Below are 27,781 nucleotides of genomic sequence, written 5' to 3'. Positions count from 1 at the left end.
TATGACTTCAGAGCTGGCACTCCCAGTTGGGTGTTTTATTATTTATTCATTTGACAGGAAACATACATTTGGTCTTAGAAGCAACCATGCTACCGGCTTCATTAGTTACCATTATATGAGAGAACTCCTCTGGGCTTTCAGGCAGCACCTGCGTGGCCCACAGAGGACAGCTCCGTAACCGGAGGGAAGAACCCTGCCCCAAAGAAGAGACCCACTGCCAGGCCTTCCCCGAGGAGCCTCTGTCCCACAGCTGTACAGAGCCATGAAATTCACACACGCCAGGCAGCGTCAAAATGATGGCCATGCTGGGAGGAACGGGTGTTCTCAACTGGAAGATGGTTGTAAACCCAGAGCGTACCAGACAACTTATATACATTACAAATATATAAATTAAGAGGTCTACATGTATACAAAATCTTTCAAAGGGGACTTATTTCATTCTATGTCATGCCAGGTATTTGTCAGAAGCTTGAAAACCGAGGTGGTTTTCAATGGAGCTGGCATTAAAAACCAAAGGTGATCATACCTGGGCCCTGCCCCTCTCATGTCCACCATGGAACCCCTTGGTGTTGTCAGGGCCTCTGGGCAACCTGAGCACCCCCACAGGTAACCCATCTGCAGTCTGCATCTTCCGAGAGAGCAGGGGACTCGCTCTGGGGCTCTTCTCCTGTGTCCCCATCTCAGCTTGGCGGCGCCTCCGAACCCAGGGGCTGCCGGAAGGAGTAATGCTGCTGTCAGAGGAATAATCCATGCACTTGCGAAGGATCTCAGGACTGGTGCTAGAGTTCAGCCGACCTTCCTCGGCCAGCGGGGATTTTCGGGAAACGCCTTTGCGTTGAGCCAAGGGGCTGCTCCAAGGGCTCGAGCACGGGGAGGCATTCGGGCTCAGAAAGAGATTCTGGTGGCCAGAGGGGCTGAGCTTGCTGCTGACCGTGTGCCGCCGGCCAGCCATAGGGGACGTGGGATTGCTCTCGGGGTCAGAGGAGCTGTTAGCGGAAGACTCGTCACCCATGTACTGAAGCTCCTCAACTCGCTTGTTTAGGGACTTGTTCAGGTGGACACTCGCAGTGGGCTCCTCGTCCTGGTTCTTGTCTTTGGGGGGTTTCTTTTTGGGTGGCTTCAGACCAATCAGGACTGCTTTCATGTTCTCCCTGCCCTGAGATTCCGCGATCATGAACTCATGGGCTTTGATGGCTGCTTCCACCTCCTCAAACTCGACGATGGCACACTCCTGAGTCCCCACCTGGCTGTAGCGGCTGCTGACCCTCCGGATATCAGGGGGCAGCTCTCTCCCGGGTTTGAGGATCCGCACTGATGAGATAACGCCAAAGGTCCCGAATAGCTTGAGCAGGTGTTCCATCACCTTCTCCTGCACCCGGCCATTCTTCTGGGGGGTGCCCAGGGCCCACAGCTTGGGGGACAGGTAGAGATCATAGACCAGGAGCATCTTGCTGGGGAGGTTCTCATTGGGGAAGAGCGGGACAGGGGTGGTCCGCCTCACCTTCCGGTGGTCCTCATTCAACTCCAGGGTCACTGAGTACTTCAAGGCATGTGCTGTGGTTCTCCAGTCCCGTGTGAGGTGTTTTACCTGAAGAACACAAAGCAAATAGGAAATGGCACCTCATGTCCTGTCCACCGTGTGTCCTCTGTAATCTCCCTCCCTCCTTTCCTTATCCCTGGAACACAGGGACCTAGAATCATACCTGGTATGAGCAGCTGCTCACAATTCTAGTGAATGAATGAGTAACGTCAAATGAGGCAGCAGTTTGTAGTAGTGCTGTCCACGGGACGCTTTCATGACACAGAAATACTCTATCAGGCACAAGTTTGGAGGTTAAATCTGCAAGCTCTGGAACAAAGCTGTTGGATACACAAATGGAAGGCCCACCTCCAACTGGCAGTGAGACCTGAGGAGTTATTCAACTTCTCAGTGCCTCGCCTTCCTCATCTGTAAGATGGAGATAATAGTGCCTGCCTCATAGAGTCATTGTGAGGATTAAATGAATATCTATCTATCTATCTATCTATCTATCTATCTATCTATCTACCTACCTACCTACCTACCTACCTACCTACCTACCTACACACACGTAACTTACTACAGTGTCTAGCTCACAGTGAGTACTCAATATTAGGTGCTGTCATTATTGCAAATATTACGTTCTATCATTTTGATAGGACTCACAGATTCTCAGCTACTCTGAAGTTGTATTTCTACGTTTAACACAGAGAAGTTCTCAAAAGATCTTTCATATTTCACTGCACTGTCTCCTGGGAATGATGTGGACTGTTTCAACTTAGAATCAAATTAAACCTGGGCCCCTTGGAGAATGATGAAACAGTCCCCCTCCTCCCTGAGTGGAAACTGTGTGTATCAGGGTTGCAATACGTGAAAGCTATATTTACATCGTAAAACAGTAATTTTCAGGAGGCCCACTTCCAGTGGAGGGAATGCCAGGGAGAATGAGTCATCCCAAAGACACAGTGGAGGTGGGTGGAGTGGGTAGCCTGAGCCAGGAATGGCGAGATCACCCCGAGTCCTCTGAGGCCAGCCCAAAGCCGTGGCTCTGTAGAGGAACCCTGAGACCAAAACAGGAACTTCCCAGGACTCAAGAAGGGAGGGCGGCATGGGGGGCACCTTGGCAGGCAGAGCTATTAGAGGTGCAGGCAGGCTCCTGGAGAGAGGGTACTATCCACTCTAGCTTGTGGCCTCTGGGTGAAATGGCCCAGATTTGGGCTTAGGGTACAGGGACCCCAAGTCACCTGCACACAGACTCCATGGGCTGATCACCATGACACAGGCTAAGGGCAGAGAGAAGTGTGTCCAGGCAACGGGTCAGACTTCAAGTGGATGATGTCAAGTAGGGGTCTGGACAGGGTGAAGATGATGGCTGCAGGTCAGTGCCAGCTGGTGGGAAACCAGCAGTGGTTCTCTTGGGGGGTAGAACACAACCCGTCAAAAAGGGAGCAGTCAGGAGAGGAGAAGAGACCACCTAAGCCTGAAGCCTAAGCACAAGGTGACTAGGGGAGGCCAGCACTGCCTCACTCAGGGGGCAGGGGAAGCTGATGGGCAGCCACGTCCACTCCAGAGAAGCAGCTGTGGCGAGGACCCACTGGGCAATCTCAGCCAGTCTGTGTCCCAGCCTGCGTCTGAATCTTGAGGAGGAGTATCCAGGTGCCATCTAAGAAGAGGAACCAGGGTGCTGAGGACTTCGTGCAACTACTAGAGCTTTGTGAGAATTCCAGAAACTCTGTAATTTCCCTGCTTGTGACCTTTGTCACATAAGTTTTCTACTATGATTAGCAGGAAACCCTTTAAGAGGAAAAGGGTTTTGCTCTCATTTTGTAGGTGTTGGGGAGCCTGTGTCCACTCTGTAACCAGTGAAGAGAGAAGACCCCTCTCTGTTCAGCAGAGAAGACCCCTCCCACATGGATCCATAAGTGGCAACTTAAAAAGGAAAGAAAATTGGGCTGAAGCTTAGAGTCCCAGGGGCGGAAATGATCCCACTAACTGCTTCATTCCAGGTCCCCCACAAATACTTCATGTGAGGGCGTGCTCTCTGTTCTCCGCACATGTGTGATACGGTGATTCATAGTAAGAAATATATATATATATATAGTCTTCATCTCCATTCCTGGCACCGAACTCCTGAAACCTATATAATTTCCTGAGGGATAAGAGCACTAGGAACATCTTTTGTACTAATGCGGTGACTCCAGGTGGCTCCTGGATCGGGGCTGGTCACCAGAAGACCAAGCGATGATTAGAAGCTTAGAATTTTCAGCCCCCCATCCTCCAAAGAGGGAGGAGGTCTGGAAACAGAGTTAATAATTGATCACACCTACGTGAGGAGGCTTCCATAAAGTCCCTGTGGGTGAACACATCTACCTACCTAGAGGGTTACATGTCCCAACTCCACTGGGACAGAAGCCCCTGCACCCAGGACCCTTCCAGACCTTACCCTGTGTCTCTTCATCTGGCTGTTCATTTGTATCCTTTATCATGTCCTTTAACAAACTGGTAAATGTGTTTCCCTAAGTTCTGCGAACTATTCTAGCAAATAATCGAATACAAGGGGAGGAGGTCAAAATCTCCAATTTGTAGCCAAGTTGGACAGAAGTTGTGGGTAACCTGGGGACCTACTACTTGCAATTGGCATCTGAAATGGGAGGCATTTTTGTGGGCGTGAGCCCTTAACTTCTGGGATCTGACACTATCTCCAGGTAGACAGTGTCAGAGTTGAGTTAAACTGTAGGAGACACAGCTGGTATCAGAATCGCTTGGTGTGAGAACTCTCTCCCCCACATCTGGTGGCAGCAGTGTGAGCATAGAGGACATGCACAGGAGGAAGAGTTTTTCCTTTACAACATGCAATGTCCCCTCCCCTCTCCTGTACCTTGAAAACCCCTTCTCATTCCCCCAAGACCCTACTTCAATGTCACCACTTCTGGGAAGACTGCTCAATTCTCCATGCAGGGTTAGTTGCCCCGATCAACTCACCCCCAATAGTGCTTTGTTCTTTCTTTTGTGGTACTGTCTATGGTCATGCTGTAATCCTTCACTGATCTCTCTCCTTCACTGGACTTTGCAAGGGCAGGGGGAGTGCCAAGTTCATTTAATACACCCTGTGTCTAACCAGTACTCAGTATACAGGATGCATATGTTTGATGACTGAATATAGAGAGCAATGGAAGAGAGCAGTTACCAGGAGGCAAGGCAAGAAGAGCTCTGGGAGAACAGCTGTCCTTCGTGCTCCCTGACAAAGTGGACAGGCAACTTGGCCAGGCCCCACTCGTTCCAGATCTCGTGATGCAACAGGCCGCACAGTGCCTTTCCATCCTAGTAAGTACACTTCCCCCGAGAGAGACACAGAGTTCTTACTCCAATGGGCCTGTCAGCCCTTCGAGAAGCAGGGCAAACACAGTCCAGGTGCTGGCTGTGTACACAGCAGGGACATGTGGTCTGCTGCCCAGATGGCAGCGATCATTAGATATCTCAGATCTCCACCTGCAGATGAGGAGGTGGGCATTTCACAGCAAAACAAAGACCGCTGGCGTCTTGGAGAAGACTCATCTCCAGAGTTCTGAGCACTCCTGCCTCCTTTTAGTTATTGAACTGGACAAATGAAAAGCTTGGATTTCATATCCTCCTAGGCCTGGCAGGTGTCTCACAAGGCCACCGAGTCCCCCTGTCCAGGCACAGAATCCTCCTGGCGACCCACTCGCCTGCCAAGAGTGCCTGACTTTACTAAGAATAAGCCATGTCATTTCATTACTGCTGCCAGCTGAGATCTGTCCCAACACCCAGGCCCTTTTAATAGTGTGGGCCAGTATTCTTACTAACAGGCCTCAGAGGAAATAAAGAATCATGAGTCATTAGGTTTCAAGGGGGTGAAAAGTATTTAGACCCATAGCCCCAAACACCCTTGAAATCCCTGAGGCTGCTCCTGAGAATGAAGCCTCACCTTTTTGAAGGATGTGAGTAGCTTGACGCTCACATATCCCAACTTGTTCCTCCTGACGTGCTTTAGCAGGAAGGCATCCTTCTCCAGGTTTTCATCAGAAAAGTAGAATTCGATCTGATCCACCAGTTTCTTGATTAACTCCTCATCCGGGGGCTTCCACTCCTGCTCCAGGTCCTCACGCTCGTTCTCGCCCCCACTTGTCGTGGCGCCACTGAGACCAGGAGGAGACGTTAGGTGTCATGAGCTGAATTGTTTCTCCCTGCCAGAATATATATGTTGAAGTCCCAACCCGCCCCGCCTCAGAATGTGATCTTTTTTTGGAAACAGAGTCTTACAGATGTCATTAGTTAAAGATGAAGTCATACCCGGGTAGGGTGGGCCCTAATCCTGTATGACTGGTGTCTTTAAAAGGGGACATCTGGAGACACGTGCACGCAGGGAGGACGCCATGTGACGATGTAGGAAGAGATGGGATGATGCAGAAGTCAAGGAACATCAAAGATTGCCAGCAAACCACCGGAAGGTGGGGGCAGGCCTAGGACAGAGCCTTCCCTAGCACCTTGAGAAGCAGCGTGTCCCTGCCCACACCTTGATTTCCAGAATCTCTGGCTTCCAGACCTGTGAGGCAATACATTTCTGTTGTTCTAGAGCCTCAGTTTGTGGTACTTTGCTAGAGCGGCCCCGGGAAACTGCCCTGGGTCACACCTGAGCGGGACTCCTCAGAGGTGGTGATCGCATGACCACAAGAGGATGGGTTTTGCCTCCAAAGAGCTAAGAAATCAAGCTTTTGTCTTTAACAAGGAGGGAGGATCACTAAAAAACAACACCCTCTACCAACATTTACAGGGCGCCCTGACACTGGCAGGAGGATTTTCACATATGCTATTGTTCTTCCCTCTCCCACCCAGCAAATCTCAATCCCTAGAAGACAGTTTAGTGGGGCAACTAAACGTCCCCTTTCTAGAGTTAGACTGCTTGGGTTCGAATCTTGACACCACCATTTATTAACTGATTTAACTGAGGCAGGGAACTCCACTGCCACACCTACCTCAGTTCCATTATCTATAAACTGGGAGTTATGATAATAGGGCATCATAACTCCCAGTTTATCGTTTATCTATAAACAGGGAGTTATCCTATATGGCATCTTGATGTCTAATAACATGACCATCAGACCCAGAACTTCCATTGACATGTTCAGAGCAGAGAACAATCTAGATCAGCCATCTAGTCCACCTGTATGCTTCTACTCTGTTGGGAGAACTTGCCTGCCTCCCAAAAAGGCTCAGAAAGTTCACAGCAGCATTATTCCCAACAGCCAAAAGGTGGAAGTAACTCAAGAGTCAATTGATGAATGAATAAACAAGATGTAGTATATATATATATATATATATATATATATATATATATATATATATAGTATATATATATATATGTAGTATATATATATATATATGTGTGTATATATATATATATATATATATATATATATATATATATATATATGGTAAAATATATTTGAGCCTCAAAGAAAAATATTCTGACCCATACTGTTGCGTCTAGTGCAACACAGGCAGTGAGGGTAAGAGAAGGGACAGCTTTGGGTTAAGTTTTTAAGAAAGTAAGAAACAGAGACTTAATGCAGTTAAATCTCAGAAGGCCAGGGGTCTCACAGTCATGAAAGACTGGAGCCCAGAATTAAGCCAACTGGCGGTTTTTATTGATAAGTATGCAAGGGAGTGTTACTGTTTTTGACATGGTCTGTGAGTCTCATTTATCACGTTTTAGAAATAACCCAAACCAATTATGTTGATCTTTAAACAGCCGAAGCAGAAAGTCCTTGAGGTGAGATATGTGACTCCCTTGAGGGACATATATCACATGTCAAAATTGTTTTACAGAGCTGAGCAGAGAGAGCTTAATCTTATCGCTCTAAAGACTCTACTCACAATTAGGTGAGAGGGGAAAGCCAGAGTCAGCAGCGGCTTTTCCCAGGCAGGGGAAAGGTGGGGCAAGGCCCCTTCCTAGATCTTTCTAAGGCAGCTCATGGGGGTCTCCACAGGGTTCCGCCTGGCTTGAGTTGCGCCCCCCCCCTTGGGGAATCTTACTCGTCATTGGCTGCAAACCCTCTTTTGGAGACTAAATAGAGAGAAGTATAAAGTCCCAGAGATGCACAGTCTCACAGACCCTTCTTTCCTTAAGGAAACACACAGGGGGACAATCGGCTAGGCTGTTGTGTGACAACACCATGCTACAACATAAACTTAGCCTGTGGTGGGAATCCTCCCAGGAAGCCCTGGGGCTGGCACACTCGGTGGGCAGCTTTGGACCCAGTCGGAGCATCACCCAGCCACCTTCAGGGATGACACACCCAAAGGGCAGACTGGACAGGCACCAGAGCCCTGCTAAAGTGAATCTTGTTCCATAGGGTCAGCTCCTGCATCACAGCTCCTCCACTGTAGTCACGGCCAGTCCTCACAACCGATCATTCTGGTGACCAATCCCTCCCATTGATGTGCAAACCGCAACCAAGGCTCAACTACAACAGAAGGGCACAAACAACCCACACAAGTGACACACCTGGAGTACCAGGCTCAGGTGACATGGGAGACTGCGCAACTGGGTCCCACAGGACACCTACTACATAAGGCCACTCTACTAAGACCAGGAGACATAGCAGTCCAACCTAATACATAGAAACAAACATAGGGAGGCAGCCAAAATGGGGAGACCAAGAAACATGTCCCAAATAAAAGGACAGAATAAGTTCCATAAAAATAACTAAACAAAATGGAAAAAAGCAATCTACCAGATGTATTATAGAATTAGAAACACTGGTTATAAGGATGCTCAGTGATCTCAGGGTGAACTTCAACAGAGATAGGAAACATAAAATTGGAGATAGAGAACACAAAAGAATCAGTCAGAAATAAAGAATGCAATAACTGAAATGAAGAATACATTAGCGGAAATCAACAGTAGATTAGTTGAAGCATAGGATCGAATCAGTGATTTAGAAGGTAAGGTAGCAGAAAACACTCAAACAGAACACCTAAAAGAAAAAAGAATCCAAAAAAATGAGGAGAGTTAAAGGGGCCTCTGGGACAACATCAAGCATACCAACATTCTCATTATAAGGGTACCAGAAGGAGAAGAGCGAGAGCAAGGAATTGAAAACCTATTTGAAGAAATAATGACTGAAAATTTCCCTAACCTGGCAAAGGGAATATATATACAACCCCAGAAAGCGCAGAGTCCCAAACAAGATGAACCCAAAGAGTCCCACACCAAGACACATCATAATTAAAATGCCAAAGGTTAAAATCAAAGAAAGAATGTAAAAGCAGCAAGAGAAAAGCAGTTAGTTACCTACAAGGGAGCTCTCAGAAGACTATCAGCTGATTTCTCAACAGAAACTTTGCAGGCCAGAAGGGATTGGCACAAAATATTCAAAGCGATGAAAAACAAGAACCTACAATCAAGATTACTGTACCCAGCAAAGCTATCATTTAGAATTGAAGGACAGATAAAGAGCCTCCCAGACAAGAAAAAAATCTAAAGGAGTTCATCACTACCAAATCAGTATTATAAAAAATCTTAGAGGGGCTTATTTAAGATGAAAATAATGATCATAAAATGGCAATAACTGCATATCTATCAGCAATTACTTTAAATGTAAATGGATTAAATGTTCCAATCAAAAGACAAAGAGTGGGAGAGGGTCCAAGATGGTGGATTAGGTGAACACTATGCCTACTGCATGCAGCCCAGGATCACACCAAAATTACAAATAAATTATAAAACAATCAATCTCAAGAATCATCTGAAGAGCGGCTGAACAGAACCCCTATAACTAAGGATATAAAGAAGAGACCACATCGAGACTTGTAGGAGGGGTGGAGACGTGAAATGGACTGACCCCAAACCCACAGATAGTGGTTGAACATCAGGAGGGACACCTTGGTGGTGGAGGTCCCCCTGGAAGAAGGAAGGGTCCCCAGCCCAGGGGTCCTGTACTGGGAAGTAGATCCGCCACAACATCTGGCAGTGAAAATCAGTGAGGACTGTGTCTGCTCCTCCTGGTGAGATGGAACGCAGCTGGAAACCCAGAAGTCCTCTCAAAGAACCCACACACAGACTCACGTGTCTGCAATCACTCACCTGGTCTCTAGTAGTGGGGCAGCAATTTGAGAGGTGCCAGAGATACATGGGGAAAGACTGAGTTGTACGACTTCAGAGTGAGGACTGGAGGGAGAGGAGCCATTATCCCTGTGTGGAGCCTGACTCATGTGTTATCTACAGGAAGGTGCCATCTTTTCTATGTTGAACCCTCCCCCAAAAGGCCCAATCTGAGACTGTGTTGGTCTGGTAAAATCTGCATGTATGTACTACCTTCATGATGCCCTGCACAGCTAATACTGCATCATCCGGGACACTCATGACTACTGAGCAACAGGCCCTGCTCCACAAGTTGTGGAAGCCTTTTACAGCAGCAGATGGCCTGTAGCAGCAGAGAACTTTTGGTGGTGGGCAGTAACCCAAAACATGGACCACAGATTCTCTTGGGCAGCTCTCAGGGACCTGCGGGCCTGAGGCGAGCAGTGGCTAGCCACAGTGTTCTCAGGGGATTTTGCAAAGTGGTCATGGGCCCAGGACCAGTGCAAGAACCGAAACTGCATTAACTTTGTAAAAACTACCAGCCACATCTCATGACTCCCTGGGACCCCATCCCACCCAGCAAGTACTGCACAGCCAAGGGCACTCTCGACAGAGGGTCAACCAGTCCGGTGTGTGCACCTACGGAGGTTCTCTCAACAACTGTGCCAGAAAGTGGCAATAGGCCTAGGGGGCTTTGGTCCTTTTGCTAAGCTGCCTCAGGCCCAATACTGGTGGCAGCTGGCCTCAGTTCACAGGAAGGCCACCCACACACACTTCCAGGTATAGCACAGGCAGCAGCCAACCACATACAGCTTTGTGGCTCCTACCACACAGCCACGGGCCAGTCACAGGCAAGGCTAAAATTGGCCTGCACAGAAACCCCTCCAAGAGACACCAGAAACAACACACCCAGAGGCCAGCTTCAGACCACACCAGAGCACTACCTGGTTATACCCCCAAGCAGCACACCCAAAGGATAGTCTCAACATGCAAAAGAGCCCATAGGGGTGAATCCTCCTCTGAGGGGTCAGCCCCCACACAGCAGCTCATACACTGTGGGAGTAGCCAATCCTCTCAGTCAGTCAGTGTGGGAGTCAATCCCACCCACTGATGCACCAAAAACAATCAAGGCTCAATTATAACAGAAGAACACACACAACACACTCAAGGCACACTCCTGGAACACATGCACAGGTTATCATGGAGACTGTGCCATTGGGCCACACAGGATACATACTACATAAGGCCACCAAGCAAAGACTGAGAGACATAGGAGATATACCTAGGACATAGTTGCAAGCACACAGAGGCAGCCAGAATGAGAAAACATAGAAACATGTCCCAAATAAAAGAACAGGAGAAACCTCCAGAAATAGAACTAAATGAAATGGAGGCAACGAACCAGCCAGAAACAAAGTTTAAAACAGTGGTTATAAGAATGCTTAAGGAAATTAGTGAGAACTTCAACAAAGAGAGTAAGCATAACAAAGGACATAGAAACCATAAAAAAGAACCAGTTAGAAATAAAGAATACAATACCTGAAATGAAGAATACACTAGAAGGAATCAACAGTAGGTTAGATGGAGCAGAGGACTGAATCAGCGATTTAGAAGACAAGGTAGCAAAAAACACCCAAATTGGAACAACAAAAAGAATTTTAAATATTGACATAGTTTAAGGAACTATGGGACAACATCAATCGTAACAACATTTACATCACAGGAGTACCAGAAGAAGAGAGGAAGCAAGGGATTGAGAACCTATTTGAAGAAATAATGACTGAAAATTTCTTTAACCTGGTGAAGGAAATAGGCATACAAACCCAGGAAATGCAGATAGTCCCAAACAAGATGAACCCAAAGAGGCCCACACCAAGACACATCATACTTAAAATGCCAACATTTAAAGACAAAGAGAGAATCCTAAAAGCAGCAAGAGAAAGACAACTAGTTACTTACAAGGGAGTTCCCATAAGACTCAGCTGATTTCTCAAAGGAAACTTCTCAGTCAGACGAGAGTGACAGGAAATATTCAAAGCAATGCAAAGCAGGGACCTACAACCAAAACTACTCTACCCAGCAAGTCTATCATTTAAAATTGAAGAAGAGATAATGAGCTTCCTAGACAAGAAAAAGCTAAAAGCTAAAGAAATTCATTACCACCAAGTCAGTGTTACAAGAAATGTTAAAAGGACTCCTTTAAGCAGAAGAAAGGAGAAAACAAACAAATGAAGATTAAAAATATGAATAATAAAATGACAATAACTATGTACTTATCAATAATCACTTTAAATGTAAATGGGTTAAATGCTCCATTCAAAAGATATAGAATAGCTGAATGGGTAAGAAAATAAGGCCCATGCATATGCTGTCTACAAGAGACCCACCTCAGATTGAAAGACACACACAGACTGAAAGTGATGGAAAACGATATTTCATGAAAAGAAAATGAGAAAAAAGCTAGGGTAGCAATACTTATATTGGATAAAATAGACTTTAAAATGAAGACTATAATAAGAGACAAAGGACATTAACTAATAATAAAGGGATCGATCTGACAAAAGGCAATCACCCTAGTAAACATTTATGCACCCAACCCAGGAACACCTAAATATGTAATACAAATATTGACTGACATAAAGGCAGAGATCAACAGTAACACCATCATAGCAGAGACTTTAACACCCCACTGACAACAATGGACAGGTCCTCCAGACAGAAAATCAACACAGAAACTGCAGCCTTAAATGACACACAGGCCAGATGGATTTAATTGATATTCTTAGAGCATTTCACTCCAAAACAGCAGAATATACATTCTTTTCAAGTGCACATGGAGCATTTCCAAAATAGACCATATGTTAGGCCACAAAACAAGTCTCAATAAATTTAAGAACACTGAAATCATATCAAGTGTCCTCTCCGACAACAATGGTATGAAACTAGAAATCAATTACAAGGAAAATACTGAAAAACACATAAACACATGGAGGCTAAATAACATTCTACTAAAAATGAATGGGTCAACAATAGGATCAAGGAGAAATCAAAAGATACCTGAGACAAGCAAAAATGAAAACACAATGACCCGAAAATCTATGGGACACAACGAAAGCAGTCCTAAGAGAGAAATTTATATCAATACAGGCCTAACCTAAAGAAACAAAAAAAATTTCAAATAAACAGTCTAACTTTACATCTAAGGGAACTGAAAAAATAACAGCAAACAAAGCCCAAAGTGAGTACAAGAAAGGAAATAGTAATGATCAGAGTGGACATAAATGAAACAGAGACTAAAAAAAAAATACACAAGATCAATGACACCAAGAGCCATTTAAAAAAAAAAAAAAAAAGATAAACAAAATTGACAAACCTTGAATCAGACTCATCAAGAAAAAAAGAGAGGACCCAAATAAATAAAATCAGAAATGAAAGGGAGAAGTGACAATGACACTATAGAAATACAAAAAATTTTAAGGAACTACTACAAGCGTCTATACACCAACAAATTGCACCATCTGGAAGAAATGGATAAATTACTAGAAGCATACAATCTTCCAAGGCTGAATCAAGATGAAACCAAAAATCTGAACAGACCAACTACTACCAATGAAATCAAATTAGTAATCAAGAAGCTCCCAACAAACAAAAGTCCTGCACCAGAAGGCTTCACAGGTGATTTTACCAAACATCCAAAGAAGAATTAATACCCACTATTCTACTAAAACTATTTCAAAAACTTCCAAGAGGAGAAAAGGCTCCCAAGCTCATTTTATGAGGCCACCATTTTATCACCCTGATTCCAAAACCAGACAAAGACATTACAAAAAAAGAAGACTATATGCTGATATCCCTGATGAACATAGATGCAAAACTCCTCACCAAAATATCAGTAAATCGAATTCAGCAATACATTAAAAATATCATACATGACGATCAAGTGGGATTCATTCCTAGTATGCAAAGTTGGTTCAATATTTGCAAATCAATTAATGTGATGCACCACATAAACAAAATTAAAAATCAAAACCACATGGTCATATCAAACGATGTAGAAAATGCATTTGACAAAATCCAGCATTCATTTGTGACAAAAACTCTCAGCAAAGTGGAAATAGATGGAACATATCTCAACACAATAAAGGCCACATATGACAAACCCACAGCTAATATCATACTTAATGGGGAAAATCTAAAAGCATTCCCCTTAAGATCAGAAACAAGACAAGGATGCCCACTTTCACCACTTTTATTCAACATAGTACTGGAAATCCTAGCCACAGCAATCAGACAAGCAAAAGAAATCAAAGGCATCCAAATTGGAAAGGAAGAAGTAAAACTGTCATTCTTTGCAGATGATTCTATATTATATATAGAGACCTCCAAAGATTCCACCAAAAAAACTATTAGAACTGATAAATGAATTTAGTAAAGTAGCAGGATAAAAAATTAATATTCAGAAATCGGTTGCATTTTTGTACACCAATAATGAACGACCAGAAAAAGAAATTAAGAAAACAATTCCATTTACAATTGCACCAAAAAAACAAAAAACTTAGGAGTAAATTTAACCAAGGAAATAAAAGACCCATTCTCAGAAAATTGTAAGACATTGAAGAGAGAAATTAAAGAAGATATAAATAAATGGAAACATATATACCATGCTTATGGATAGAAAGAATATAGTAAAAATGTCCATACTACCCAAAGCAATATATAGATTCAATGCAATCCCTATCAAAATGCCAATGGCATTTTTCACAGAACTAGAACAAATAATCCTAAAATTTATATGGAATCATAAAAGTCATCGAATAGCCATGGCAATCCTGAGAAAGACGAACAAAGTTTGAGATATTACGCTACCTGATATCAAAATACATTACAAGGCCATAGCAATCAAAATAGAATGGTACTGGCATAAAAACAGACACATAGATCAATGGAATAGAATAGAGAACCCAGAAATAAATCCACACCTACATGGTCATTTAATCTATGACAAAGGAAGCAAGAGTTTACACTGGAGTAAAGACAGTCTCTTCAATAAATGGTGCTAGGAAAACTGGACAGATACACGCAATAAAATAAAACTGGATCACCTTCTTACAAGAATAAACTCAAAATGGATTAAAGACTTAAATGTAAGACCCGAAACCATAAAATTCCTAGAAGAAAACATAGGCAGTAAACTATCAGACATTACCCTTAGTAATATTTTTACCGATATATTTCTTCAGGCAAGGGAAACAAAAGAAAAAATAACAAATGGACTACATCAAACTCAAAAGTTTTTTTCACAGTAAAGGAAACCATCAACAAAATGGAAAAACATCCTACTGAATGGGAGAAGATATTTGCCAATGTTACATCTGATAAGGGGTTAACATCCAACATTTATAAAGGACTCATACAACTCAACACCAAAAAAATCAAATAATCCAATTACGAAATGGGCAGAGGACCTGAACAGATATTTTTCCAAAGAGGACATAAAGATGGCCAATAGACATATGAAAAAATGGTTAACATAACGAATCATCAGAGAAATGCAAATTAAAAACCACAATGAGATAACACCTCACTCCTGTCAGAATGGCTATCATCAATAAATCAACAAGCGTTGGTGAGGATGCAGAGAAAAGGGGTCCCTCATACACTGTTGGTGGGATTACAAACTGGTGCAGCCACTGTGGAAAACAGTATGGAGGTTTCTCAAAAAATTAAAAATAGGGCCGGCCCGGTGGCTCAGGAGGTTAGAGCTCCATGCTCCTAACTCTGAAGGCTGTCGGTTCGATTCCCACATGGGCCAGTGGGCTCCCAACCACAAGGTTGCCAGTTCAATTCCTCGAGTCCCACCAAGGGATGGTGGACTCCGTCCCCTGCAACTAAGGTTGAACACAGCACCTTGAGCTGAGCTGCCGCTGAGCTCCCGGATGGCTCAGTTGGTTGGAGCGCATCCTCTCAACCACAAGGTTGCCGGTTCGACTCCTGCAAGGGATGGTGGGCTGCGCCCCCTGCAACTAGAAACAGCAACTGGACCTGGAGCTGAGCTGCGCCCTCCACAACTAAGACTGAAAGGACAACAACTTGACTTGGAAAAAAGGCCTGGAAGTATACACTGTTCCCAATAAAGTCCTGTTCCCCTTCCCCAATAAAAATCTTTAAAAAAAACCCAGAAAACAAAACAAAAAAAATACAAAAAACAAACAAAAAAGAGAGAGGAAGACTTTAAACAAATAAAAATGAAAAATGAAACTACCTTATGACCCAGCAATTCCACTGCTGGGTATGTATCCAAAGAAATCCAAAACACTAATTCAAAAAATACATGCAACCCTAAGTTTATTGCAGCGCTATTCACTATAACTAAGACATGGAAACAACCAAAATGCCCATCAATAAGAAACTGTGGTACATTTCTACAATGGAGTATTACTTGGCCATAAAAAAGAAAGAAATCTTACCATTTGCAACACATGGGTGGACCTAGAGAATATTATGCTCAGTGAAATAAGTCAGACTGAGAAACACAAATACCATATGATCTCATTTACATGTGGACCCTAAAGAACAGAATAAACGAGCGAACAAAGCAGAAATAGACTCAAATACAAGAAAAAAAACTGATGGTTGCTAGATGGAAAAGGGGTTGGTGGATGGATGAGAAAGGTGACGGGGTTAGGAAGTACAAATTGGTAGTCACAAAATAGTCACGGGGATGTGAAACACAGTATGAGGAATGTAATCAACAATGTTGTAAAGACTATGTAAGGTGTCAAATGGATACTGGAGTTGGGGGAAATCACTTTATAAATTATATAAATGCCTAATCACTGCTGAAACTAAAATAATATTGAATGTCAACTATAATTAAATATATATATATATATATATATATATATATATATATATATATATATACACACACACACACAGAGGGTGCCAAAAAATGTATCTACATTTTAAGAAAGGGAGAAACTATATTAATTATAGTACTCAATATATTCCGATAAGAAAAGATGAATACAAATTACGTTTGACTTCTGCAATTGCAAGAGGTGCTCAAAGTGGTTACCATGAGCGTCCAGACACTTCTGATTACCGCAAACTACTGTGTGAGCATAGATAACAAATCTTAAAATGTGTATACATTTTTTGGCACCCCTGATAAATATATTGTGGGGATAGAGCCCCAGAGAGCAGCTTCCAGGGTCTCGGCCTCACGTGGAAAGGTGCTCACTCGGGTAGTAAATGGCCATCAACTGTGATTGGATGGCCATCAGCTGTGGCCAGTTGGCCGTCAGCTGTAACCAGTGAGCCATTGGCCACTAATATAACTGCTGTGGCTACGCTAGCAGAAAATGGGGGCTAGCAAGAAGATGGTGGCTGGGCTAGCAAGCGCGGATTGCAGTTAGGACGGCAGGTTGCAGTTAGTGTGGCTCCTGCTTCCTGTGTCTCCAACCCAGCTGCCAGCGAGAATATAGTGGTGTGACTCCCCTACCTATGGCTCCGTGGGTGTTCCTTTTTGGCCTCACCATATCCTGTGTTCTTATGTGGGGACCGGGACTAGAGACCCCAGAGGAGACCCCGCATAACACCTGGCATGACATATATATATAATATATATATATTATATATTATATATAAGTCACTGGATATAAAGCACAGCATAGGGAATATAGTCAATGGTATCATAACTGCTATATACCATGTCAGATGGGTAGTAGACTTGTTGGGGTTATGACTTTGTAAGGGGTGTAAATGTCTAACCATTATGTTGTTTTGTATACCTGAAACTAATTTAAAAAAGGACAAAACAAAATTTCACTTATTAGAGAAATTTTATACCCTAGATAGCAGTGAAAACAGGTTGAATATACCAGATAAAAATAACTACAAACGCACAGGAAATTCTGAGCCCAGCTGACAAGGATGACAATAAAAGCAGAGGGTGGGGTGAGGTGTGTAATAATGACCAATGAAGAATTTTGGGTGGACTTGGGTGTTAGCAAAATGGCCTAACTTACTACAAGTGGCTAGTATATCAGAGGTGACCAGACCATCGAAGGGACCCACAGATCACTAAGTCCTACTCCCAAACTAGAGCAGTTGAAGCTATTATAAAAACTGTACTTGTAAAAAAATTAAAAAAAAAAAAAAAAAAAGGAACGAAGGTGATGTAATTTTTCAACCCTCCAGACCCATTCCAGTGCCTCCTGTTCTTCCCAAGATCTGCCATGGGGAGACACTACTCCCTGCAGATGATTCTATTTCAGACTTGATTGAGAAAGTGAAGTTCATCCAATCAGACTTGCTCAGACCTCCCCTGTGCCTCACCCTCCTACCCCCAAGTTTGTTCTGTGTCTGGAAATCCACCAAAGACCCCAATGGCCATATCCAGGTGCTTTCTTTCCATCTTGGTCCTCTCGCCCCGGATGCAGAACGGCCACCTTCTTCTTGATACTCTCCCCCTGGGATTATATGATTTGTTCTTTTCTGATTCTTCTCCCCATTTAGCTGCCCTTTCTGTCTCCTCTTTCCTCTCCCATTTCTAAATGTAGGTATTCCCCAAGGATCTCTCCTTGACGCTTTATCCCTGGCAAACTCTACACTTCAGTCCCTGATTAGCTCATCCAATTCAAATCTGCCTCTCCTTGCACCCCTTCATCCTTCTCTCACTCCTGAGCTCTAGTCCTCAATTCCTAACTTCCTTGTGCCTGCCTGACATTTCCACTTGAATAGTCTGATATTACTTCAAATTCAATTATGTCCAGAATCAAATTATTGGCTTCTGCAGAACTTGACCTACCAAGAGACATTCTATCTGGGAAGCTCCTCTTCCTTTGAGTCTCACAGTCAACAACCCATAACATGTTGGGTGGTGACTCTGCATCAGTTATTTGCACCCAGTGAGCAGATAGCAGGTAGCCAGAGATACTAGAACAGGCGGGCAGCTCTGGGGAGGTGATCTATCACCCCTCTGTGAGTGCAGAGGTGAGTTTCTTGCACCCAGGGAACCCCTCCCTTGCATGGGGGCTGTCAACAGCAACTGCGCTGGAAGAGCAGGAAAACCTATTTTGTATCTGGGAGCATGTTGCACTGTATCCTGGTTTATGCAACAGCCTTTGAACGAAACAGACCCTGTATCCTTTACAGACATTAAAGAAGTTTATATTCTTTAAATATAAATATTGGCAACTTTTGGTCAAACACAATAGTCCTGTAAAAACCATATATCATCCCTCCCAAACTTCCCCAACTACTTTCCCTATTCACTCATCTCTGCACTTAGGCTCAAAACCTAAGATGCATCTGTCAGGCCCACATTAAGTCAGTTATCAAGTGTTGATTTTATTCTGTGTGTCTCCCATCTGTTCTCTTTTCCATTCCAACTGTTCTCATTTATGTAACCCTTGGACATATTAATAGCTCATCAAAAGTGAATCTTCAAAATTAAAGCAATACATATCCATAGCAAAAACTAAAATAAAATAATAGAGAACTTATAAAGAAAACAGTAAGTCCCTGTTCCACCTCTCCTCCCTACAGGCATCCTATATTTAACCAGTTTGTTCTATGAGAGTTGCCTGATTGTCTATAAGATATGCTTATGGCTCTGTTTCTCTGCCAATTTTAGACAGTATGCATGTCCTATTATATGTTGATTTGGGGTTATTCATCCCCCAAAGCCTCTTCTTCCAATTTTTAAAACTTTACATTATTTTTAATTTTTCTATTAACCTTCTAATTGTGTTTTTAAATAATACATTTAAAACCCTGTTGCTTATTCCATCAACAGTAAATAATATTTCTCAATTCCTCACTATAGAGGATGTGCATATCATTACCCTACCTTTTCCTTCACCTCTTCATCCCCCTCCAACCTTTCAAATTCTATCAGACATACCTTTATTTCATTTTGTCATGGTTCGTAATATTTACATTCTATTCTGTAACTAAATTTCTATGTTTTGTCTATAGATAGATAGTGAAAGTGAACCAGTTGCATGTATTTGTATGGCTATGTAAATACTGCTCACTGCAGGAAGAAGGTATTTGCTAAGATTACGTTTCTTTCTTAAAGTCCTATTAGTTGACTGGCTCTGGACTGATCCTCTATGTCTTCTATCTTTTCTCTCACGTTGTCTGTCTTTGCATTTGTCTTTGATTTACATGGTACTATGTTTCCCCGAAAATAAGACCTAACTGGAAAATAAGCCCTAGCATGATTTTTCAGGATGACATCCCCTGAACATAAGCCCTAATGTGTCTTTTTGAGCAAAAATTAATATAAGACCTGGTCTTATTTTCGGGGAAACACGGTTAGAGATGTCCTTGACATTGCCTTCCAACCTTTCCTAGTGAATTTTTAAATTTTGTTAAGTATTTACTTTTTTCTCTGAAAACTCTTCTGTGTCTTCAGATTGTTCCTTTTTAATATCATCTGGCTTTTGCTTTGTGAATGCGATATTTTAAATTGTTTCTCAAGGTATTAACTGGAGTATATACTTTTAGTCTTTTTGTTTCCAACAGTATCACCTCTGTATCCTGTGGGGTCACTTTTTCTATTTAACTTTCATGTCATTGATTCTCTTCATGTGACTGGTCAAAAATTCATCCTTTTCTTTATAAGCATTTTAAAACATAAATTTATTTTAGAATAGTTTTAGATATACAGAAATATTGTGAAAATAGTTCCTATATACCCCACACAAGGCATTTTTATTATTATTAATAGCTTACATTAGCATGATAATGTAATAAACTAACACTGATGCATTATTATTAGCTAAAGCCCATACTTTATTCAGATTTTCTTAGTATTTACCTAATGTCCTTGTTCTGTTTCAGGATCCCATCCAGGATGACATATTACATTTAGTCATCATGTCTCCCCAGGTTCCTCTTGGCTGTGACAGTTTCTCAGACTTTCCTTGTTGCTGATGGCCTTGGCAGTGCTGAAGGGCACTATTCAGGTATGTAGTAGAATACTCCTCATTTGGGATTTGTCTGATATTTTTCTCATGATTCGACTGAGGATGTGGGTTTTGGGGAGGACAACAGAAGTAAATTTCCATTTTCCTCACGTCACACCAAGGCAACATACTATCAACATGACTGATCAGGTGTGACCCTGATCACCTGGCTGAGGGAGTCTGTCTCCACTGTCAAGTGACTCTTTCTTGCCCCTTTCCATACTGTACACTTTGGAAGGAAGTCACCCTACACAGCCCACACTTAAGGAGTGGGGAGTTACGCTCCATAGCTATTCATTTTGAAGAATGAAGTTCTGGATTGCTTTTCCTTGGTGGGTTGTGTGGCTTCCCTATTGGTTTCCTTCTTCGGTGGCTCTATATAGTAAACGGGGGGGGGGGGGGGGGGGACATGCCAACTGGCAGGCTTCACTTCACAGTGAACAGGCAGGGGATCAGAGAGTAGGGGCTTTACATGCAGAAGGCTTTCCACTGCAGGGGCTGCTCCACCTCAGCAGCCCTAGATTACCAGTCAATTCATTTAATCCCTATAGAAAATAATCTTGTTTCTTCTTCTTCCCCTTGGAAGTAAACAGTAGGTTGCCCGCTACTTTTCATTTCAAGCAGAGAGGCTGGGCAATTGTTCTAAAGGAAGAATTGAAATTCTCTCTCAGGTATTAGCATCCCCTTTCACTCTTGCATCCTTCGCATTCCTAGGGTTCTGTCTTCACAGCTCCTGCCACCTCCCCTCACCCCCAGCCCACTCCAGTTGAATTTGAGTTAAGCCTCTTCCACTCTGCACCTTATTACATGTTTTGAAGAACAGCGATGTCACTTCTCTACTTTAATGATGATGTGAATAATAATGATAATAATATTAATAATAATAATGTTTCCTATTTCATATTAAATAAAATGCAAAGTCCTTAACTCTTGATTCAGATCCACTTAGAATCTGGCTGTAACCAGTTCCAAACTTATTTCTATTTCCTTTTAGATCCTTTGCCTCAATCAAGTACGATGTATAGTTCCTTGTGAGGGTCACAAGGTTCCTGCATGCTCTTCCCATCTCCTTGAATGCTTTGTCCCTGTCTCTCAGGTCAAAATCCTAGCTACACACTAAGGTCCATCATAAAGCAATTCTCCCAAGAAGGAAGTCATTTCAAATTTGAACTACTCCTCGTCTATACTTGTATCGGAACTACATCTCTTAGTGCCCCGAACCCTAAGTGTCTGGACAGTAGGAGTCATACTGTTTTCTTTCATTCTAGCACCAACCTAGAGCCTTGCACACTAGGAATTTAAAAAGTGTCACCAACGTAAGGGGAATCATTTCCGTAGGGCAAATCACACCTATCAGGATTCTTTGAGACAGAGGTATATTTTGTTAGTGGCCTTTCAAGAGGACTTTGAAAAAGTTTTACATTTAATTTTTACATTTACATTATTGTTTCATTTTAAACAAAGTATTGCAAATCTAGAGTGGTGCTCAGTTCTGTTACAGCTGTAAACCTGCAAGAAACGGAAACAAGGGGTAGCAATAAGGAGCCACATTTCAAAATACATGATTTAGCTCCACAGACCAGTGTGGAAATATTTATCATATTTGTAAATAATTTGGAGAAACAAGTGCAGCATAAAACCTCCAAGGCTGCTTTTCTGATAAAATCTCAAGCTAATTTGGATACGCGTATATTCGTTGAGTGGTTATTCAAATGATACCTTACAGAAGGAAAATCCCAAAACAGAAATGGTGCAGCAATGAGCTCCTCACTGTGACTTTCAACACGGGAAAGATTTCCTGGACTCACTCATCCTTGCAGATGGCCTAAGGTGGCGCTTTGGCCACCAAGACCAGGAAAATGCTGGACAGCAACAAGAAAGATATTGAACAGAAAAGAGAAAACATCACTTATGAAAAACACTAGGGTCCAGTACCATCTGTGTGAAGTTTCTTTTGCCTCGCCTCTAGAAAAAGATAACGAACCTGAAACGGTTCAAAAAAGCAAACAATTGATAATGCAATATAAAAACACGAGAGCACAGTCAAAAGATGAAGTTTCTTCATAGAGACAGACAGAAAATATATACAAGTATGTTTCCGACTTCGGAAAAACCATTTTGGGAACAACTACATTTGGATGGCACTAGGGAAGCCACATCCTGTGTTTTGTGGCCCATGGGTTCTTATAGATTTATGACAGAGATCATGACCTGTCTTGACATGACATTCTGGTGTATTTCCTAGAGCCTGGGAAAGGAGTACAACTAGTGGCTGTCTCCGCCGATCTAAATACTGATTTGTGGTGTGCAGCAGAGATAAGATATACAAAGTGCTTAGTTCCACGTCTGGCACAAAGCTGGCGTTGATAAATGGAGGCTTGCATTATCATCATCCAGAACAGGGAAATGATAGCTTGTGCAATGTCCCTAAACATCACGAGAAGAAAGAAACTTAGATGTTTCTGTGTGTTAAATGAAAAGCAGACATGCCACTGGTTTTATTATTTGTACTGATATTTAGTACTATAATCATTTTTATACATTCTAAGACAAAGCAAACAAGTAAATAGGTTCATGTTATTAGGAATCAAGATTTCCAGTGTAAGAAATAAAAGAAACAAAGCAAAAACACTATAATATTAAATTTTAATTGGAATTATCAACACAAATTTCTTTTTAGAAAACATATTTCCTAGTTCTGTCTATTGAAAGGGCCTAAAAGCAATGAAACGCCAGTAGAAATCAGCACTCTTAATTCCAAGTCCTGGTTTCTAAATACCTTCCCACTAGTACTTGGGATTTCTGTAGAAATGGCTGGATCCCATGACTGGAGTAGGAAGTGTACAAGTTAGGCCTAGAATATCTAGTATCAGAAAGCAAGGAAGTGCTCCAAGAAAGGGGTAATAATGAACCATTTCTGCTTGCCTCATTAGGAGGAACTCTTATTCAAGCCCAGATAATGAGGCAAAGCTCTCTTTTATAGAGGAATGCCAGCTAATAAACACACAGAGAATGATAGAACACCACCTATTTGTAATTCCCAATGAACTGACTCAGGCAAGGGTCATCAGCAGATGCTAAAACCATTAGGGGAAAGTTCATTGGTGAAAGAATATTCACAAGAAGCCCACACATATTACTTGTTAATTGCAAGGGCAAGATCGCCTTAACCAAGGGGTCAAATTTAGAATCACTAACGGTGGGTGCTGCCTAAGGTGATGCAAGGAAAAGTTCCTGGTATTGCATATGAAGTGCTCATGAGAAAATGTTTGATCTGAATCTAATCAACCCTGTAGCTCTAAATCCCAATTTATGGGAAACACAGTACAAAGGAGCAAGTTAAACTAGATGATGAGAACATAACCAAACTGTGTGAAACATTCAAGACATCTGGCTTCTTAGTTCCAAGATAGCAAAGCATTGGGGGTGGGAGGGGGTGGCGGGGGGAATAATGTTCTAGATTAAAAGATTCTAAAGAGATATAATAGATGAATGTCTCGACCTGGATTGAGTTCTAGTTTAGGGTGGAAAAGAAATAGTTGTAAAACACAGTATGGGACAATTGTGAGAAACTTGAATATGAAACTTGGCTATCAGATTATTTTAGGAAATCATTGTTAGTTTTTTTAGTTGCAATAATAGAGCTACGGTTTTATGGGAGAATGTCAACATTAATGAAGTACTACAAAACGAAGTACTTAGGGTGTAAATCTTATGCACAAGATATTTTCAAATGATTCAGGGAAAACCACACACATTATATGTCCATCAAAGAAATATGGCAAAATATTAACAATTGTTAAATCTAGGTGGTGGGTACATAGATGATTGCTCACAGTACTACTCTGTCACCTGTTATGTGTGAAATTTGTATGTTAAAAAGGTAAAACTGAAAAGAAAGACACCTTTTTAGTGAACAAGATGTGAGAAGACTAATGGACATGTGAAGGTTATAAAGATTTTTCCTTATTTCCATTTATCCCTTTTCCCCCGGGTATAAGCCAAGTATTGGGCTAGGTACTGGAGATACGGTGAGGACTCAGGACAGGTCACTGCCTTCAAGGATTTCACTGTCTAGTAGAGGAGAAACACACAGATATTTCAATTCCATGGAGTGAGTGTGATGATAGAGACATGCATTCATTCAACAAATATTTATAAAGCACCCACTATGTGCCGGGTGCTGAGGATACAATGAGAATAGGGCAAGCCTAGCACCTGAATTCGCAGGGCTCATACACTGGTGAGGCACACAGAACTCTAGAATTACAATTGTGGGTAAGTGCTAGGCATAAAACGGACAGAGGGCTACCGCCACACCGCGGAGAGAAAGCAAATCCAGCTTTGGGGTAGGGATGGGGATGGTGGGGAAGAGGCAGCTAAGTTTTCAGGTGACTAGCAATCAGTCAGTCAGAGGGACACAAGTGCGAGTGCAAAGGCACGTGGACACAAACTGCACCCTGTGTTCGGGGACCTAGAGGGGGTCGGTTCTGTGAGTAGTACGAATTGTTAGGACAGGCAGGGAAAGAAGCAGTGGGCTGAGGGGATGATGCAGTGGGCTGAGCGGTGGGCGCCATGTCTCACCCAGCAAATTTAGGAACCTGGGCTTTCCTTTCCTGCAGGTTCTGGGAGCTCAGAAGTGTTCTCTTAGGGTGGTGGCTGCTCCCGTGCCAGGCTGGGCCCAAACAGTGTGGCTCCTGTTCTTGGCTGGACCTCCTTGTGCTCTGGATGTTTGCCTGCTGGGCTCTGTCAGCTCCACCACCCTGAAGAGCCCCAGGGATTTTCTGGGGTCAACTCTATGCCAGTGGGCAGCAGGAAACGCTTCAGACTGAAAACTCCATGAGACTCCAGCCACTGGGACTGGGAAAGAAGGGTGGCTCTGCAGTGAGAGAGTGGGGAGGGTGGGGGGGGGGCAAGAGGCCTCCCAGAGCCGAGGATCATGTTCTCCTAGATCTCATGAGGGATCTTTCCAGGCCCAAGAAATAAGTAGGGCTTTCATCCCGGCTAATGGTACAGTTTCGAAACTTAGCACCCAGGACAGGGGACAGCTTTTTGCTAGTTACAGGCAAAAACGAAGTCAGAAGTATAAACCACTCGAGGCTATTATACGTGACCTCTGAAATTATCTGACCAGGTGGCTGCCTTCTCAAGACTGTGAGAAGCCAGCGACTAGGGATTCATTATTTATATACTCTCAATACTCAGCAGAGCTGAATGAATGAATCAGGCTTTACAGTATATAAAGTGCTGACATATCTCCTGTGTCATCTGCTGTGGCCCAGCTTTCCTGCTCTAAACTGTTGAGCTGGATTTTCCTCCTGGAATACCTGTTTCCACTGAACTGCCCTGAATCTCTGGGTCCGTAAATCCAGACCCTTTCCATTGGGAAAGTGTCAGCCAGTGAAGGGGAATGGCTCTGGCCCCAGTCTCCTTATGCCCTGAGTTGAGTATTCTCCCAGTGAAGAAGATACATGTCTGCCACAGAAGAATCCTGCAGAGCCCGGACAGCTAAAAGCATGAGCAGAACCCCAGAACAGGGCTCTTCATAAGTGCCTGTTGGCCTTTCCCATAATTTGCAAGTTCTGCCATTGCCCTATGGATCTCATCCCTATGGATACTCCATACAACATGGAGGATCTCCTTTCAACAGCAGAAACAAAACCAGAGTTGTGAAAGGCCTATCCTTAGTGGACACAAGACTAAGATCTCCAGCTGACGACCAAGCTCAAAGCCCAGAGACAAGGTGAGACAGGTGGTTTCTGGTGCCATACCAGCTCCGTACAACCCATCACCCAGGAACCCAAGGCCAAGGCAGCAAGCTGATGATGCAAACCTAGAAATCGGATGGGGACGGCTGCTTGAAAATGGGAATCCCCTAGCCAGGGAGGATGCAGGCAGCAGGCCTGGAACTGATTCCAAACCAGGGCAAGAGAGCACTTTACACCATGAAATCACCCCTCCTGGGATCCCCCAGCAGCAAGTGTCAGCTATGCCTGGCCTGCCCCCACCCAGAGACTGAGTGAAGCCATGTGGATAAACAGAAAGGGAAGTGAGGTCTAGGAGGGACCACTCTCGGGGTGGGTTGGGGAGGGGGTGGTGCAGCCTCGGAGGTGAAGACCGGGCTGGGCGGGCTTTTTGGAGGGTCTTTGGGTGAGCTCACCAAAGGCGAGACAGGACGAAGATGGCCCTGGAAGGACTCCTGGGTCCCAGAGCATGTCCACGTCCAGGCCCTCAGAAACCCGCCGCCGGCCCCTGGAGGGAGCCTCGGTGGGGTTACAAAGCTGCGGATCCGAGCACCAACGACCGACACAAGCCGGTCCTGACGCGGTGCGACCGCCCTGACTCAAACCCCTCCGCTCGCTGAGCTGCCGTCCCCGAACTCCCGTTCGCCCGGACTCGGGGGTCGGCGGCTCCCCCTGGGCCGGGGCGCTGCCGCGCCTACCTGTGCCCGCGGCTCGGCTCCTCCTCGCTGGCGCTGCCCCAGCCGGGGCTGAGATACCGAGCCGGGTCCCCCGCGCCCTGCGCCTCCGCGCCCTCCTCCTCGTCCTCTAGCTCCTCCGTGTCCTCGGCCTCCTGGATGGCGACGCGGATCTGCACCGCAGTCTCAGGCCCGGGCAGAGCCTCCTCGCCGGGCTGGGCCATGGCGCGCGGGCCGGTCGGGACTGCGGCGACGCCGGGTCCCCGCGCCGCGAGGCCGAGCCAGCCGGGCGGCTGCGTCTGCGACCGAGGGAGCGGAGGCGGCCGGGGAGGGACGGGGGTCGCGGCGCCCCGCCCCGCGCCGCAGCCGCCACCGCCCGGCCGCTAGCGGAGAGCCAGCGTAGGCGGGGCCGTCAACGGGGAGGGTAACTTCCTCTGCTTTCCTCCCGCAGAGGCCTGTCCGGGAACGATCCCCTGGACCCCAGAGCCTTCCAGTGCGCGCCCTCCGCTCGAGGGGCCCGAACCGGAGGGGAGGAGTCAAGGCTCCGGCCTGGAGCCCGCTGCTGTTATACCACTGCCCTGGGGAGTGGAGGGGCACAGCGCATCTCATTGCTGTGTCTGGGGGGAGCAGGCGCAGACATCAGCTTAAGGGGCTTGAGTGCCTCTTCAATGTCTTTTCCACTGACCTGCCAAGGTGACGGAAATCTCCACCGTTATACCACTGGTATAACCACCCACGAACCACTGGTATAACCACCCACG

General features: G+C 44.2%; 1 protein-coding gene across 2 annotated transcripts; it reads right to left on the bottom strand.

Moving 5' to 3' along the window:
• On the bottom strand, positions 1 to 27,702 carry LARP6 (La ribonucleoprotein 6, translational regulator). Of its 2 annotated transcripts, XM_074328205.2 has the most exons (3): positions 27,045 to 27,702; positions 5,466 to 5,676; positions 1 to 1,588 (listed from the first exon to the last, which is right to left on the bottom strand). In XM_074328205.2, the coding sequence occupies exons 1-3, from the start codon at positions 27,242 to 27,244 to the stop codon at positions 521 to 523; spliced, it is 1,479 nt and encodes a 492-aa protein (XP_074184306.1). In that variant the 5' UTR covers positions 27,245 to 27,702; the 3' UTR covers positions 1 to 520. The 2 variants fall into 2 exon arrangements, with proteins under 2 accessions (XP_074184306.1, XP_074184307.1); XM_074328206.2 differs by lacking the exons at positions 5,466 to 5,676; positions 27,045 to 27,702 and adding an exon at positions 1,704 to 1,863.
• Positions 27,703 to 27,781: the final 79 nt, after the last annotated feature.

This window comes from Rhinolophus sinicus, chromosome 3 (genome assembly GCF_057876585.1).
Source record: "Rhinolophus sinicus isolate RSI-liver-muscle chromosome 3, RSI-T2T, whole genome shotgun sequence".
Classification (NCBI taxonomy): Eukaryota; Metazoa; Chordata; class Mammalia; order Chiroptera; family Rhinolophidae; genus Rhinolophus; species Rhinolophus sinicus.
Note: the sequence above shows the minus strand (reverse complement) of the source record. Positions and strands in the feature narration are given on the sequence as shown.